We start from the raw sequence: 13,045 nt of genomic DNA on the forward strand, positions 1-13,045 counted from the left end.
AACATGTATAGAATATTATGTTATTTAGTAAAACATTGGGTATTGTGAGAGATTCTGTGAAATGAAGTATAGAGAAAGTATGAACAAGTATTGTTTCTCCATTTGAATTGTTCAGAAAATATTATTTTATTACATGTAATGTACACTGTACAAGCCATTGGAACATGTATTATGATACAATAAGATTTCATCTCTCTTTCTTTCCATAACATTATTTCCATTTACTCTTTAATCTTTGTGTTTTGCTGTTGACTCAAAATGCATACATACATGCATGATGTAATAGTGATTTTTGTCTTTACATAAATTCAAAGGGAAAATATAAAGATGATCTACTTATATCTTTCTCCAAATGTTTAGCCTATCACTAAAGTGCTCAATCTAAAGCCATAGCATTTTACATATTGAACATGTGTAATCAATGTATAACATAGTATTACATTTCATCTTTGGCTAATATTTGGCGTAAATAGACACACACTGATTTCAGTGAAGATTTCTCAAACATTTAAGGCAGTAATGTAATACATTTGCAGTTAAATGAACTGATATCTTCTAACGCATGATACCTCAGCTTAAAATTATTGAAGACATTGAGTTGTCACCTTTCAAAGTGGGATCATCTACATTACAGAGGCTGCGTTTACACAGACAGCCGAATTCTGATAATTATTTTTAAAATATTACCACGAAAATCTCTTTTGCAAATAATTGGACAGAAGATCAGATTTTGGCTGCCTGTGTAAATGCAGCCAGAGTGTATTCCATAGCAGCGTAGTGTTATTGATTGTGGAATATCATCCTTCATGGCAGTGAATGTAACTGTTGGTTCTAGAGTTCTCAGGTAGCTAGAACATGTTCTACAATCTAGTATTCTTTATTCCACTAGACCAGGTATTCCCAAACTGGGGTACGTGCAATGCCGTCGGGGGTACGCCAAATAAAAATGTGATTCCCAGTACATTTATATTTTCCAACGGGGCTATACATTTGGGTGAATTCTTTTTCTCGCCTGAGTAGCCTCGTTTCACTGCCAAAAATCTAATTAAACCATCTAATGTTCAGCGAAATAACAACACAACGTCAAGTACAGGTAGCCTAGTCAAATAATTAACATCCAATCACGTTAACCGTTACTCTCTCGCGAGAAACCTTCACTCTTGCACAGGCATTTAGAAATGGAACATGACCATTTGAAAAATAATCCACGGGAGTTTTTTGAGCGAGAATAAAGACAACTTTCGAGTAGTAAGACGTATAAAAGCAACAGATACCATTAATAAGAAGGGGCTAGAAGCGTCTTATATGGTGAGCTACTGAATGGCTAGGACAGGCAAGCCCCATACTATTGTGGAAGACTTAATTCTTCCTGCTGCCGCAGATATGGCTGGGACAATGCTGGGGAAAAGGCCAACAAAAACTATACAGACAATGCCTTCATCAACCAACACTGTTTCACGACGTATCAGTGACATTGCAGGAGATGGTTTGAAACAATTACTGCTTGCATACAAGCCAGTGAATTATATGCGTTACAGCTGGATGAGTCAACAGACGTGGCGGGCCTGGCACAGCTCCTGGTATATGTCCGTTACGTTTATGGGGAGTCAATTAAGGAAGACATCCTCTTCTGCAAACCACTGGAAACCAGGACAACATGAGAGGATATTTTTAAAGTACTGGACAGCTTTGTGACATCAAATGGACTTTGGTGGTCAAGATCTGTTGGAATCTGTACTGACGGCACAAAAGCCATGACAGGGAGACATACAGTGAGGGAAAAAAGTATTTGATCCCCTGCTGATTTTGTACGTTTGCCCACTGACAAAGAAATGATCAGTCTATAATTTTAATGGTAGGTTTATTTGAACAGTGAGAGACAGAATAACAACTAAAACATCCAGAAAAACGCATGTCAAAAATGTTATAAATTGATTTGCATAGGGAAATAAGTATTTGACCCCTTCTCAATCAGAAAGATTTCTGGCTCCCAGGTGTCTTTTATACAGGTAACAAGCTGAGATTAGGAGCACACTCTTAAAGGGAGTGCTCCTAATCTCAGCTCATAACCTGTATAAAAAAGACACCTGTCCACAGAAGCAATCAATCAATCAGATTCCAAACTCTCCACCATGGCCAAGACCAAAGAGCTCTCCAAGGATGTCAGGGACAAGATTGTAGACCTACACACGGCTGGAATGGGCTACAAGACCATCGCCAAGCAGCTTGGTGAGAAGGTGACAACAGTTGGTGCGATTATTCGCAAATGGAAGAAACACAAAAGAACTGTCAATCTCCCTCGGCCTGGGGCTTCATGCAAGATCTCACCTCGTGGAGTTGCAATGATCATGAGAACGGTGAGGAATCAGCCCAGAACTACACGGGAGGATCTTGTCAATGATCTCAAGGCAGCTGGGACCATAGTCACCAGGAAAACAATTGGTAACACACTACGCCGTGAAGGACTGAAATCCTGCAGCGCCCGCAAGGTCCCCCTGCTCAAGAAAGCACATATACATGCCCGTCTGAAGTTTGCCAATGAACATCTGAATGATTCAGAGGACAACTGGGTTAAAGTGTTGTGGTCAGATGAGACCAAAATGGAGCTCTTTGGCATCAACTCAACTCGCCGTGTTTGGAGGAGGAGGAATGCTGCCTATGACCCCAAGAACACCATCCCCACCATCAAACATGGAGGTGGAAACATTATGCTTTGGGGGTGTTTTTCTGCTAAGGGGACAGGACAACTTCACCGCATCAAAGGGACGATGGACGGGCCATGTACCATCAAATCTTGGGTGAGAACCTCCTTCCCTCAGCCAGGGCATTGAAAATGGGTCGTGGATGAGTATTCCTGCATGACAATGACCCAAAACACACGGCCAAGGCAACAAAGGAGTGGCTCAAGAAGAAGCACATTAAGGACCTGGAGTGGCCTAGCCAGTCTCCAGACCTTAATCCCATAGAAAATCTGTGGAGGGAGCTGAAGGTTCGAGTTGCCAAACGTCAGCCTCGAAACCTTAATGACTTGGAGAAGACCTGCACGGAGGAGTGGGACAAAATCCCTCCTGAGATGTGTGCAAACCTGGTGGCCAACTACAAGAAACGTCTGACCTCTGTGATTGCCAACAAGGGTTTTACCACCAAGTAGTAAGTCATGGTTTGCAGAAGGGTCAAATACTTATTTCCCTAATTAAAATGCAAATCAATTTATAACATTTTTGACATGCGTTTTTCTGGATTTTTTTGTTGTTATTCTGTCTCTCACTGTTCAAATAAACCTACCATTAAAATGATAGACTGATAATTTCTTTGTCAGTGGGCAAACGTACAAAATCAGCAGGGGATCAAAGGGGATCAGGGGGGATCAAATACTTTTTTCCCTCACTGTAGTTGAGTGATAACGCGTGTGCAAGTAGTTACTCCCGACGCCACTTGGGTACACTGCAAAGACCGAATATAAACACTAAAATAAAATAAGAGAGGCTTTTGCTGCCAAGGGAATGCCTGATAGCTTGAAAGACGTTTTAGACACTACAGTGAAAACTTTGTTAAAGCAAGGCCTCTGAACTCTGGTGTATTTTCTGCATTATGCAATGATATGGGCGGCGACCATGTAACGCTTTTACAACATACAGAAGTGCACTGGTTATCAAGGGGCAAAGTATTGAGACATTTTTTTTAAATTGAGAGACAAGCTTAAAGTTTTCTTTACTGACCATAATTTTCACTTGTCTGACCGCTTGCATGATGATGAGTTTCTCACACACCTGGCCTATCTGGGTGATGTTTTTTCTGCCTGAATGATCTGAATCTAGGATTACAGGGACTCTCCACAACTATATTCAATGTGCGGGACAAAATTAAGAAGTTGGAGCTGTTTTCTGTCTGCATTAACAAGGACAACACACAGGTCTTTCCATCATTGTATGATTTTTTGTGTGCAAATGAACTCAAGCTTACGGACAATGTCAAAAGTGATATAGCGAAGCACCTGAGTGAGCTGGGTGCGCAATTACGCAGGTACTTTCCCAAAACGGATGACACAAACAACTGAATTTGTTATCCCTTTCATGCCCTGCCTCCAGTCCACTTAATGATATCTGAACAAGAGAGCCTCATCGAAATTGCAACAAGCGGTTCTGTGGAAAATGAATTTAATCAGAAGCCACTGCCAGATTTCTGGATAGGGCTGCGCTCAGAGTATCTTGCCTAGGCAAATCGCGCTGTTAAGACACTGATGCCCTTTGCAACCACGTACCTATGTGAGACTGGATTCTCAGCCTTCACTAGCATGAAAACTAAATACAGGCACAGACTGTGTGCAGGAAATTATTTAAGACTGAGACTCTCTCCAATACAACCCAACATTGAAGAGTTATGTGCATCCTTTCAAGCACACCCTTCTCATTAACCTGTGGTGAGTTATTCACAATTTTCTATGAACAAATAAGGTTTTATATGTAAGCAAAGGCTAAATTATTGATTATCATTATATTATTATTTGTGCCCTGGTCCTATAAGAGCTCTTTGTCAATTCCCACGAGCCGGGTTGTGACAAAAACACACTCATTCTTATGTTTAATACATGTATCGTATGTGGCAGGCTTACAATGATGGCAAAAAACAACATTTGAGAGTGCGATGACCTTGGTGCTAGAGGGGGTACACAGCTGGAGGTTGAATGTTTGAAGGGATACGGGACTATAAAAAGTAGGTAGCAGATACCAGGTAGCAGAGCCATAGAAACCTGTCCCTCCCATAATGCCCCTAACTCTCCCTTTCTGCCCCTATCTCTATCCCTATGTTGCTACCCTCCTTCACACACAGACACACACACACACACACACACACACACACACATATTGTAAACCCTGGAACCCATCCATCCCACGTTGTCTCTGTCCCTTACTCCTCTCAGCTATTACCCTCTTTCCCTTCTACCCTCCTCCTTTCCCTCCCTTACTCCATCCTGTCACTCCCATCCCCGTTGATCTGCACCACACACTCCTTGTCCAGCGACTCCTTGCAGTGGGCCATGCCAAAGTGCTGACTGCTCACCTGGTACCTGCCATGCTTGTCCAGCCCCATGGCGGGCACGAAGCGCCGCTCAAACTGGATCTCCTGGCGCAGGTAGGACGTTCTTTTCTGGCAGGCGTCGCCCGTGCCCTCCTGTGAGGCGGAGAGAAACACCACTAGCTCAAAGTGGCTGGCGCTGCCCTCACGCAGGGCTGGGTAAAGGGGGCTGTGGCGGTCCAGGATGTGGTAGAAGGTGAGGGGGAAGATGAAGAATGGACAGGGGCGGGGGCCCAGCCGGTCCAGCTGGAAGTCCAGGTTGGTCTGGTGCAGGACCTGGTCGTCTCTCTCTTCATACAGGACGGCACTGACCTCCACGTCCACCAGGGGGCGGCGCAGAAGGTTGGTGGCCCGGAACATGAGGCAGAGCTGGCCCTGGTGCTGACCCACCACCGCCTGGGGGCTGAACTGGATGGCCCCGGCACGTTTCTGGGGACGGGCGATCTTAGCCACAAACGCACCTGAAGAGCGGGGATGGGTGAGAGAGAGAGTGAAGATGTACATATCAGTCGTTTTCCTTAGAATTATGTAAGTTTTATTTTTTTTAATCTCAAGAGACCCGGTGAAACAAAGACCGAATATAAACAATAAAATAAAATAATGAAGATGAAGACCAAACAGCTGTGCCCTCAGCATTGAAAGGTCCAAAAACAAACTGAGAAAGTGAGAAAGAGAAGTGATCCTCTCCATTAGAAAGTACCTGTGATGAAGGCTTCCAGCATGAGCCCCAGCAGCATCTGAACCGCCAGCAGGGCTATAGCGCTGGGACAGTCCCCACTGGGGAACATGGTGCCGTACCCAATGGTCAGCTGGGTCTCCAGGGAGAAGGAGAAGGCTGCGGTGAAGCTGGTGATGTGTTTGACACACACCACGTGTCCCTCTGGAGGAGCGTCGTGGTCCTCCACCGCCAGGTCTCCATTGAGGTGGGCCAGTAGGTACCACAGGCAGGCGAACAGCAGCCAGTGGGCCACAAAGGAGGTGCAGAAGGCCAAGAGGACCCAGCGCCAGCGCAGGCACACCACTGCCCCCCACAGGTCCTGCATGGGAGAGCCAGGGTGTATATACCCATTCAATTATTGCTGGTTTCCCAGACAGAGATAAAGCCTGATCCTGGTCTAATAATCAAGTTCAATGGATATTCTCAATTGAGAGTTTAAATCCAGGACTAGTCTTAATCTATGTCTGCGAATCCGGCGCATAGAGTGTCTGTGTGTAACTTTTGATTTTAAGTTTACTTTTCCGTTTAGTCAGCAGCCCCTCTTCAACTATTTAGGGTGTGTGTCAACTCATTTATTTTACCTGTAGGGCTAGCACCCAGGCAGAGGCCGAGGCCCAGGAGGGCCACAGGCCAGGAGAGGGAGGGGCGGAGCGCAGGGCGCAGTGACCGTCCTTGGTCACCAGACGCTGGCAAGACAGGTAGGACGGGGATGATGTGGACAACAGGAGAGGGGAGGAGGAGACCTTGTTCCCGTCCAGGTCATTGGTCGTTTTGGTTGTCATGGTTACAGGGAGGTGAGGGGTCGAGGGGAGGCAAGTGGGCAGGTCAGGATGAAGGTATCTGGAAACAAACATAATTATGCCAAGAATCATAGAAGACCGTTTATAATAACTTTATAAACATGGACAACTTTGACTTTACAATTCCACTTTAACATTGTTATGCAGTTAGTTATGTACATAGGGGGACAGACAGAGAGAGACAGAAACTTCCAGAAACGTCTAGAATGTTGTTGCAGGTGATTAGAGAAGTACTCAGTGGGGTATCTGTCAGTGGAACACAGCGACATGCAGAGCAGGAATGTGGTGAGTTTAATCTTGGAGGAACAGACTCAGTAATAATCACTACAGTACCAGACTGGGACTTCTCTCTCCCATCTGTTCTCTAGTCTTGTTCAGCAACATGTTAGTATGCTTTATGGATGATCACTTGGACAAATAATATACACCCTCCTCATGTACTGACTGTAGACTATATGATGGGATGTTTTTAGAATTTTTCCGTCAGAACTCGGACATGGTTCACCAAGAATAGAGTATGATGATGTTTGAGGTTTATCTGAGATTAAATATGCTTTTTATGAAGTCTCTTGTTTGCATTGTGTATGTATAGCTAGCTGTAAGAGATGAGCTGAGAAAACATTGCACATACATTTTACAAAATAGTTTTTTAAGTGCTGTATCTAACTCACATCATGGACCAGAGGGACTTAAAGGGATGCTTGGCGAAGAAATTGTTCTGTTTATAACTTTAGCCTGTAAACTGTGCACCCTGCACTGTCTGTAAGTATAGATGGAATATACAGCTAACAAAGCTGTTCCTTTGATACAAAAACACTTAAATAATGTAAATGTCAAAAGCTGTACAATGTCTGTACAGTTCACACAGTAAAATCGTGTTATCGTTTTTCTGTGTATCAAAGGGATAAAATTACACTTGGTAGTAAAAACTAGCCCTGAGCCTTGACTACACACCAGGACAGTTACAAAATATTAAATCGTTGCTAAATGTCGTGGGAGCCTCGCTGGAGTAACTCTATGTTTCTAAGGGATTTTATTCATCAACATTATAATTGTGCAGTGGTGTAAAGTACTTAAGTAAAAATACTTTAAAGTGCTACTTAAGTAGTTTTTTGGGGTATCTGTACTTTACATTACTATATATATTTTTGACTACTTTTACTTTTACTTCACTACATTCCTGAAGACAATATTGCACTTTATACTTCATACATTTTCCCTGACTACCAAAAGTACTTTGAATGCTTAACGGGACAGGAAAATTGTCAAATTCAAGCACTTATCAAGAGAACACGTGGTCATCCCTACTGCCTCTGGCCTGGCGGACTCACTAAACACAAATGCATCTTTTGTAAATCATGTCTGAGTGTGGGCGTGTGCCGCTGGCTGTCCATACATTTTAAAAACAAGAAAATGGGTCCCGTCTGCTTTGCTTAATATAAGGAATTTTAAACGATTTATACTTTTACTTTTACTTTGATAGTTAAGTATATTTTAGCAACTACATTTACTTTTGATACTTCAGTATATTTAAAACCAAATACTTTTAGACTTTTACTCAAGTAGTATTTTACCGGCTGACTTTCACTTTTACTTGAGTAACTTTCTATTAAGGTATCTTTACTTTTACTCAAGTATGACAATTGTGTACTTTTTCCACCTCTATAATTGTGTATCATTAAATGGGGAATTTTGATGCACTTATGTTGGCTAATTCAATGACAGATTCTTTACAGTCAGAACTAATCTCTGGCACAGGCTACAAGTCAGGCTGCGGAGGCTAGCTGCTAGCTACCGCTTCTGTTCTCTAGGCCAAGCATGGGACTGTTATTACAGAAATTCTATAGGGTAATAGTAAGTATGGCTATGTGTTGGTGCAGTAAGAAGTGCTTCATTTTCCTGAGGTGGCGGGATGCCAGCTTGAGAGAGGCCATCAGAGAGGCCGTCACATGAGGGGCATACGGCGTGCAGGGGAGGCAAACACACACACACACAATCACATAGACACACAATCACATACACACACAATCACATAGATACACAATCACACACAAACAGTGGTTAACAATCTCCCATATCCCCCCATGTCTGTTGGGCCTGGCCCTTTTCTCCCCAGTGTGTGTGTGGGATAGCGGCAGCTATCAGATGATGCTAACAAACAGCACTCTGTCTGTGTGCTCTCAGTGTGGATGGATGTCGGGGCTCAGAGGCTGCTGAGATAGTTTGGGGTTGTTGGTTGGAAATACTGTAGCTGGGCTACATAGCTCCCTAGGCTATAGCTTAGTTTAGCCAACGATGATACTGCAAAGTGGGGTGCAGGGGAGTTTTGCCATTTTCCCACAGATAAGCTAATTGTAGATAACACATTACTAGCATGTTATTGAGTGTTTGTCTTAGGTGTCAAAGTTTAAGGGGTATAGGTATATGTAGGAGGAGGCTGTTTTACTTGTCCTCCGATTTCACCCTCCACTAGCGTGTTGTTTAATAGCATATGGATGGAAATTCCACTCCCCACTCTAATGTCCAGCTTTACCCCCATCCCCATAGAGATCCACTGAGAACAAGGGTGGTGAACCTGTTAACCACCCAGAGCTAAACAGTTACATACGCTCAGTTATGTATAGATAAATCCTGTAAATGCTTTCTCTGTGGTTATAAAACAGAGTTGGACAGGTTGTGCAAGTTGACCTGCCTTTGTCCTACTTAGGCCTATATCTAACATGTGTTAAACATTAAAAGAAACACCCATTTTGTTACTTCTAGCTGGAAAAAGTTGACCTGTTATTTGACTTCTTCAGTCTAGGGTCTCCGAGGGTACAAGCTGTGTTTATGTATTCATTTACATGTACATTATTGACAGTAGACACAGTCTTGGTTAAGTTTAGCTGAAATCGGTGATTCCGCAGGTCAAGTTCTTGCACAATGTTCAAGAACATTGCACAAAATCAATCTTACAATTTAAAGTTGAAAGTCAAAAAATTTTGGGAAGGATTTTACAGTTTTTTCTGTCGTGATGCACCACAGTCTCACTTCTCTCTCTCTCTGTGTCTCCTCTCTGACTCTCTCTCTATCTCTGTCTCTCCCTGTCGCTCTCTCTCTCTGTCTCTCTCTCTCTCTCTCTCGCTCTCTCTCTATCTCTGTTTATCTCTCTCTGTCTCTGTCTCTCGCTCTGTCTCTCTATCTGTCTCTCTCACACAGTCTAGTATCACCCTCTCTCTCTCCCTCTCAGTGGCCGGGATCGTCTTACTCCCTGTCCGTCCGTAAGGTTACTCACCGTAGTGTAGCACCAGGGCCAGCGATCACCCCTCTGATGGTGCCCTTTTCACCCGAGCGCTGATCCGAGGGCGGGCAGGAGGCGAGGCCAGGGGCGGGAAAACTACCAAATCCTTGGGATGAGAAGATGGGGGGTAAATCCCGAGGTATTCCTGAGGTAAAGGGAGGAAAAAGAAAGTGTCACCCCAGGAACTCTTCGGCGTGGGAGCCGGACTGAGCCCAACGCTCTGCTCTTCCGATCTGCAGCTCCGGCTCTCTGCCGAGGATGATTCGATTGGTCACATTACTCTGCATGTGGCCAATTAGTGTTCCCGGAAGGCGAGAGAGGGAGGAGAAAAACCCAAAGAACAACACCTTGTCACTGTTCATTGACAGAGCCAGTTGTAGCTCCTCTGAGTCCTGTGGTTGGTAGGAGTAAATGAGTATAGGAATGATGATGAGAGTGAGGCTCTGGAGGGGGAGTGTGACAACAGGGTGTCTTTGCATATGTGTGTGTGTGTGTGTGTGTGTGTGTGTGTGTGTGTGTGTGTGTGTGTGTGTGTGTGTGTGTGTGTGTGTGTGTGTGTGTGTGTGTGTGTGTGTGTGTGTGTGTGTGTGTGTGTGAGAGAGGGGGGGGGAATAGAGTCTGTTGTTGCTGTCCATCTGTCTTTCTACCCCAGACATAAGGATTCTGTGTTTATCAGACCTTTTGCACTTGGACAGGTGAATAGCTTTCACCTGTGCAGTCATGTCTAATTGGTGCTTACTTAATGACGCATTATGAAAGTATTTGAACAGGGACATGGAAGACATGCCATGTTGCAAGTGTTGACTAATAAGACATCCAATTTATCCAACCATAATGTAACCTTTAACCTTAACCTAACCCCTAACCTTACCTCAGATAGTAAGGAATTTGTTTAATCACCACATTGCCCTTTCCTTGAGAGTCATCATGATATAGTGTTGCTATTGCATGTGATTTCAAATGTGGCAGACCCTTTTTAACCATACTTCACAGTGCTTCTTTGTTACTGATTAGGATGTAGTAAGCCATATTACAGGAGTTCAAAGGTCACAGCAGGCTGGGTCTGAGTGTGGTGCTCCCTAACTTCTTTGCTTGTACTCTATCAACTGCCCAGGAGAGCTCTGAAATGTTGCAAAAGTTCAAAGTTCGAAGAAAGATGCCTGGGTAAGAGGAGTTGGAAGAGAGAGGGAGGAGAAGAAGGAGAGAGGGATTGATTGTTCCATTGCAAAATCAACCTTCGCATTACTATCTACGGCACTCACACTTTCATTAAGTCTTTCTGTTGGTAAAGTTTGAAATATTGCAAAAGTTCAAAGTTCAAAGAAAGATGACTTGGTAAGAGGAGTTGGAAGAGAGAGGGAGGAGAAGGAGAAAAGAGCGATTCATTCCTAGCTAACAATTCTATTGAGAGATAAAATTTTTGTAATTTTACCCGTATGTTTCCCCTAATGTTTGAGTGTCCAGTTTTCCGTTAGTTAGGGGAACATGGTATCTCAATCTGGTCTCAGAGCATTTTGTATTTTTCTGTACTCTTATCCGAGACACTCCATTTAATATGATATGTTAAGTGTTGTATGGTATGTATTAATTTGTGGTTGTCCATCGTCCATTTCGTATGATATGTTACAAATTACAATTCTTATGATATGTTACGAATTTAAATTCGTACAATATGTTATGAATTAGCAAAACGTACAATATGTTAGTAAGTTGGTGGTCTGTTGTTATCCCTCTAGCGATGTGGGGGCTGTGCTTTGGCAAAGTGGGTGGGGTTATATTCTGCCTGGTTGGCCCTGTCCGGGGATTTCGTCAGACGGGGTCACAGTGTCCCCCGACCCCCCTTGTTTCAGCCTCCAGTATCTATGCTGCAATAAGATATGTGCCGGGGGGCTAGGGTCAGTCTGTCCTACCTGGTGTAATTCTCCTGTCCTATCTGGTGTAATCCTCCTGTCCTATCTGGTGTAATCCTCCTGTCCTACCTGGTGTAATTCTCCTGTCCTATCTGGTGTAATTCTCCTGTCCTATCTGGTGTAATCCTCCTGTCCTATCTGGTGTAATTCTCCTGTCCTATCTGGTGTAATGCTCCTGTCCTATCTGGTGTAAATCTCCTGTCCTATCTGGTGTAATTCTCCTGTCCTATCTGGTGTAATCCTCCTGTCCTATCTGGTGTAATCCTCCTGTCCTATCTGGTGTAATTCTCCTGTCCTATCTGGTGTAATTCTCCTGTCCTATCTGGTGTAATTCTCCTGTCCTATCTGGTGTAATGCTCCTGTCCTATCTGGTGTAATTCTCCTGTCCTATCTGGTGTAATTATCCTGTCCTATCTGGTGTAATACTCCTGTCCTATCTGGTGTAAATCTCCTGTCCTATCTGGTGTAATACTCCTGTCCTATCTGGTGTAATTCTCCTGTCCTATCTGGTGTAATTATCCTGTCCTATCTGGTGTAATTCTCCTGTCCTATCTGGTGTAATGCTCCTGTCCTATCTGGTGTAATTCTCCTGTCCTATCTGGTGTAATTCTCCTGTCCTATCTGGTGTAATTCTCCTGTCCTATCTGGTGTAATTCTCCTGTCCTATCTGGTGTAATGCTCCTGTCCTATCTGGTGTAATACTCCTGTCCTATCTGGTGTAATTCTCCTGTCCTATCTGGTGTAATTCTCCTGTCCTATCTGGTGTAATTCTCCTGTCCTATCTGGTGTAATTCTCCTGTCCTATCTGGTGTAATCCTCCTGTCCTATCTGGTGTAATTCTCATGTCCTATCTGGTGTAATTCTCCTGTCCTATCTGGTGTAATTCTCCTGTCCTATCTGGTGTAATTCTCCTGTCCTATCTGGTGTAATTCTCCTTTCCTATCTGGTGTAATTCTCCTGTCCTACCTGGTGGAAATCTCCTGTCCTATCTGGTGTAATGCTCCTGTCCTATCTGGTGTAATTCTCATGTCCTATCTGGTGTAATTCTCCTGTCCTATCTGGTGTAATTTCCTGTCCTATCTGGTGTAAATCTCCTGTCCTACCTGGTGTAATGCTCCTGTCCTATCTGGTGTAAATCTCCTGTCCTATCTGGTGTCCTGTGAGAACTTAAGTACGCTCCCTCTAATTCTCACCTCTCTCTCTCTCAACCTCTGAATGCTCGGCTGTGAAAAGCCAACTGACATTTACTCCTGAGGCGATG

The 13,045-nt window shown here is 43.8% G+C and overlaps 1 protein-coding gene across 2 annotated transcripts; it reads right to left on the reverse strand.

Annotated features, from left to right (window-relative positions):
• Nucleotides 1-101: 101 nt before the first annotated feature.
• On the reverse strand, nt 102-10,270 carry kcnj13 (potassium inwardly rectifying channel subfamily J member 13). Of its 2 annotated transcripts, XM_014163350.2 has the most exons (5): nt 9,869-10,270; nt 6,376-6,634; nt 5,777-6,113; nt 5,062-5,537; nt 102-1,640 (listed from the first exon to the last, which is right to left on the reverse strand). In XM_014163350.2, exons 2-5 carry the CDS (start codon nt 6,574-6,576, stop codon nt 1,608-1,610), a joined length of 1,047 nt encoding a protein of 348 aa, XP_014018825.1. In that variant the 5' UTR covers nt 6,577-6,634; nt 9,869-10,270; the 3' UTR covers nt 102-1,607. The 2 variants fall into 2 exon arrangements, with proteins under 2 accessions (XP_014018825.1, XP_014018824.1); XM_014163349.2 differs by lacking the exon at nt 102-1,640 and having other exon boundaries at nt 4,322-5,537.
• Between the last annotated feature and the right edge of the window lie 2,775 nt (nt 10,271-13,045).

The sequence above is a fragment of the Salmo salar genome, chromosome ssa20 (genome assembly GCF_905237065.1).
Source record: "Salmo salar chromosome ssa20, Ssal_v3.1, whole genome shotgun sequence".
NCBI classification, from domain to species: domain Eukaryota; kingdom Metazoa; phylum Chordata; class Actinopteri; order Salmoniformes; family Salmonidae; genus Salmo; species Salmo salar.

Coding starts and splice junctions, on each gene's coding strand:
- kcnj13 (XM_014163349.2), bottom strand. CDS start 6,576: ATGACAACCAAAACGACCAATGACCTGGACGGGAACAAGGTCTCCTCC. Junction 6,114..6,375: donor CCTGGGTGCTAGCCCTACAG/GTAAAATAAATG, acceptor TCTCCCATGCAG/GACCTGTGGGGGGCAGTGGT. Junction 5,538..5,776: donor GCTGGAAGCCTTCATCACAG/GTACTTTCTAAT, acceptor CCCGCTCTTCAG/GTGCGTTTGTGGCTAAGATC.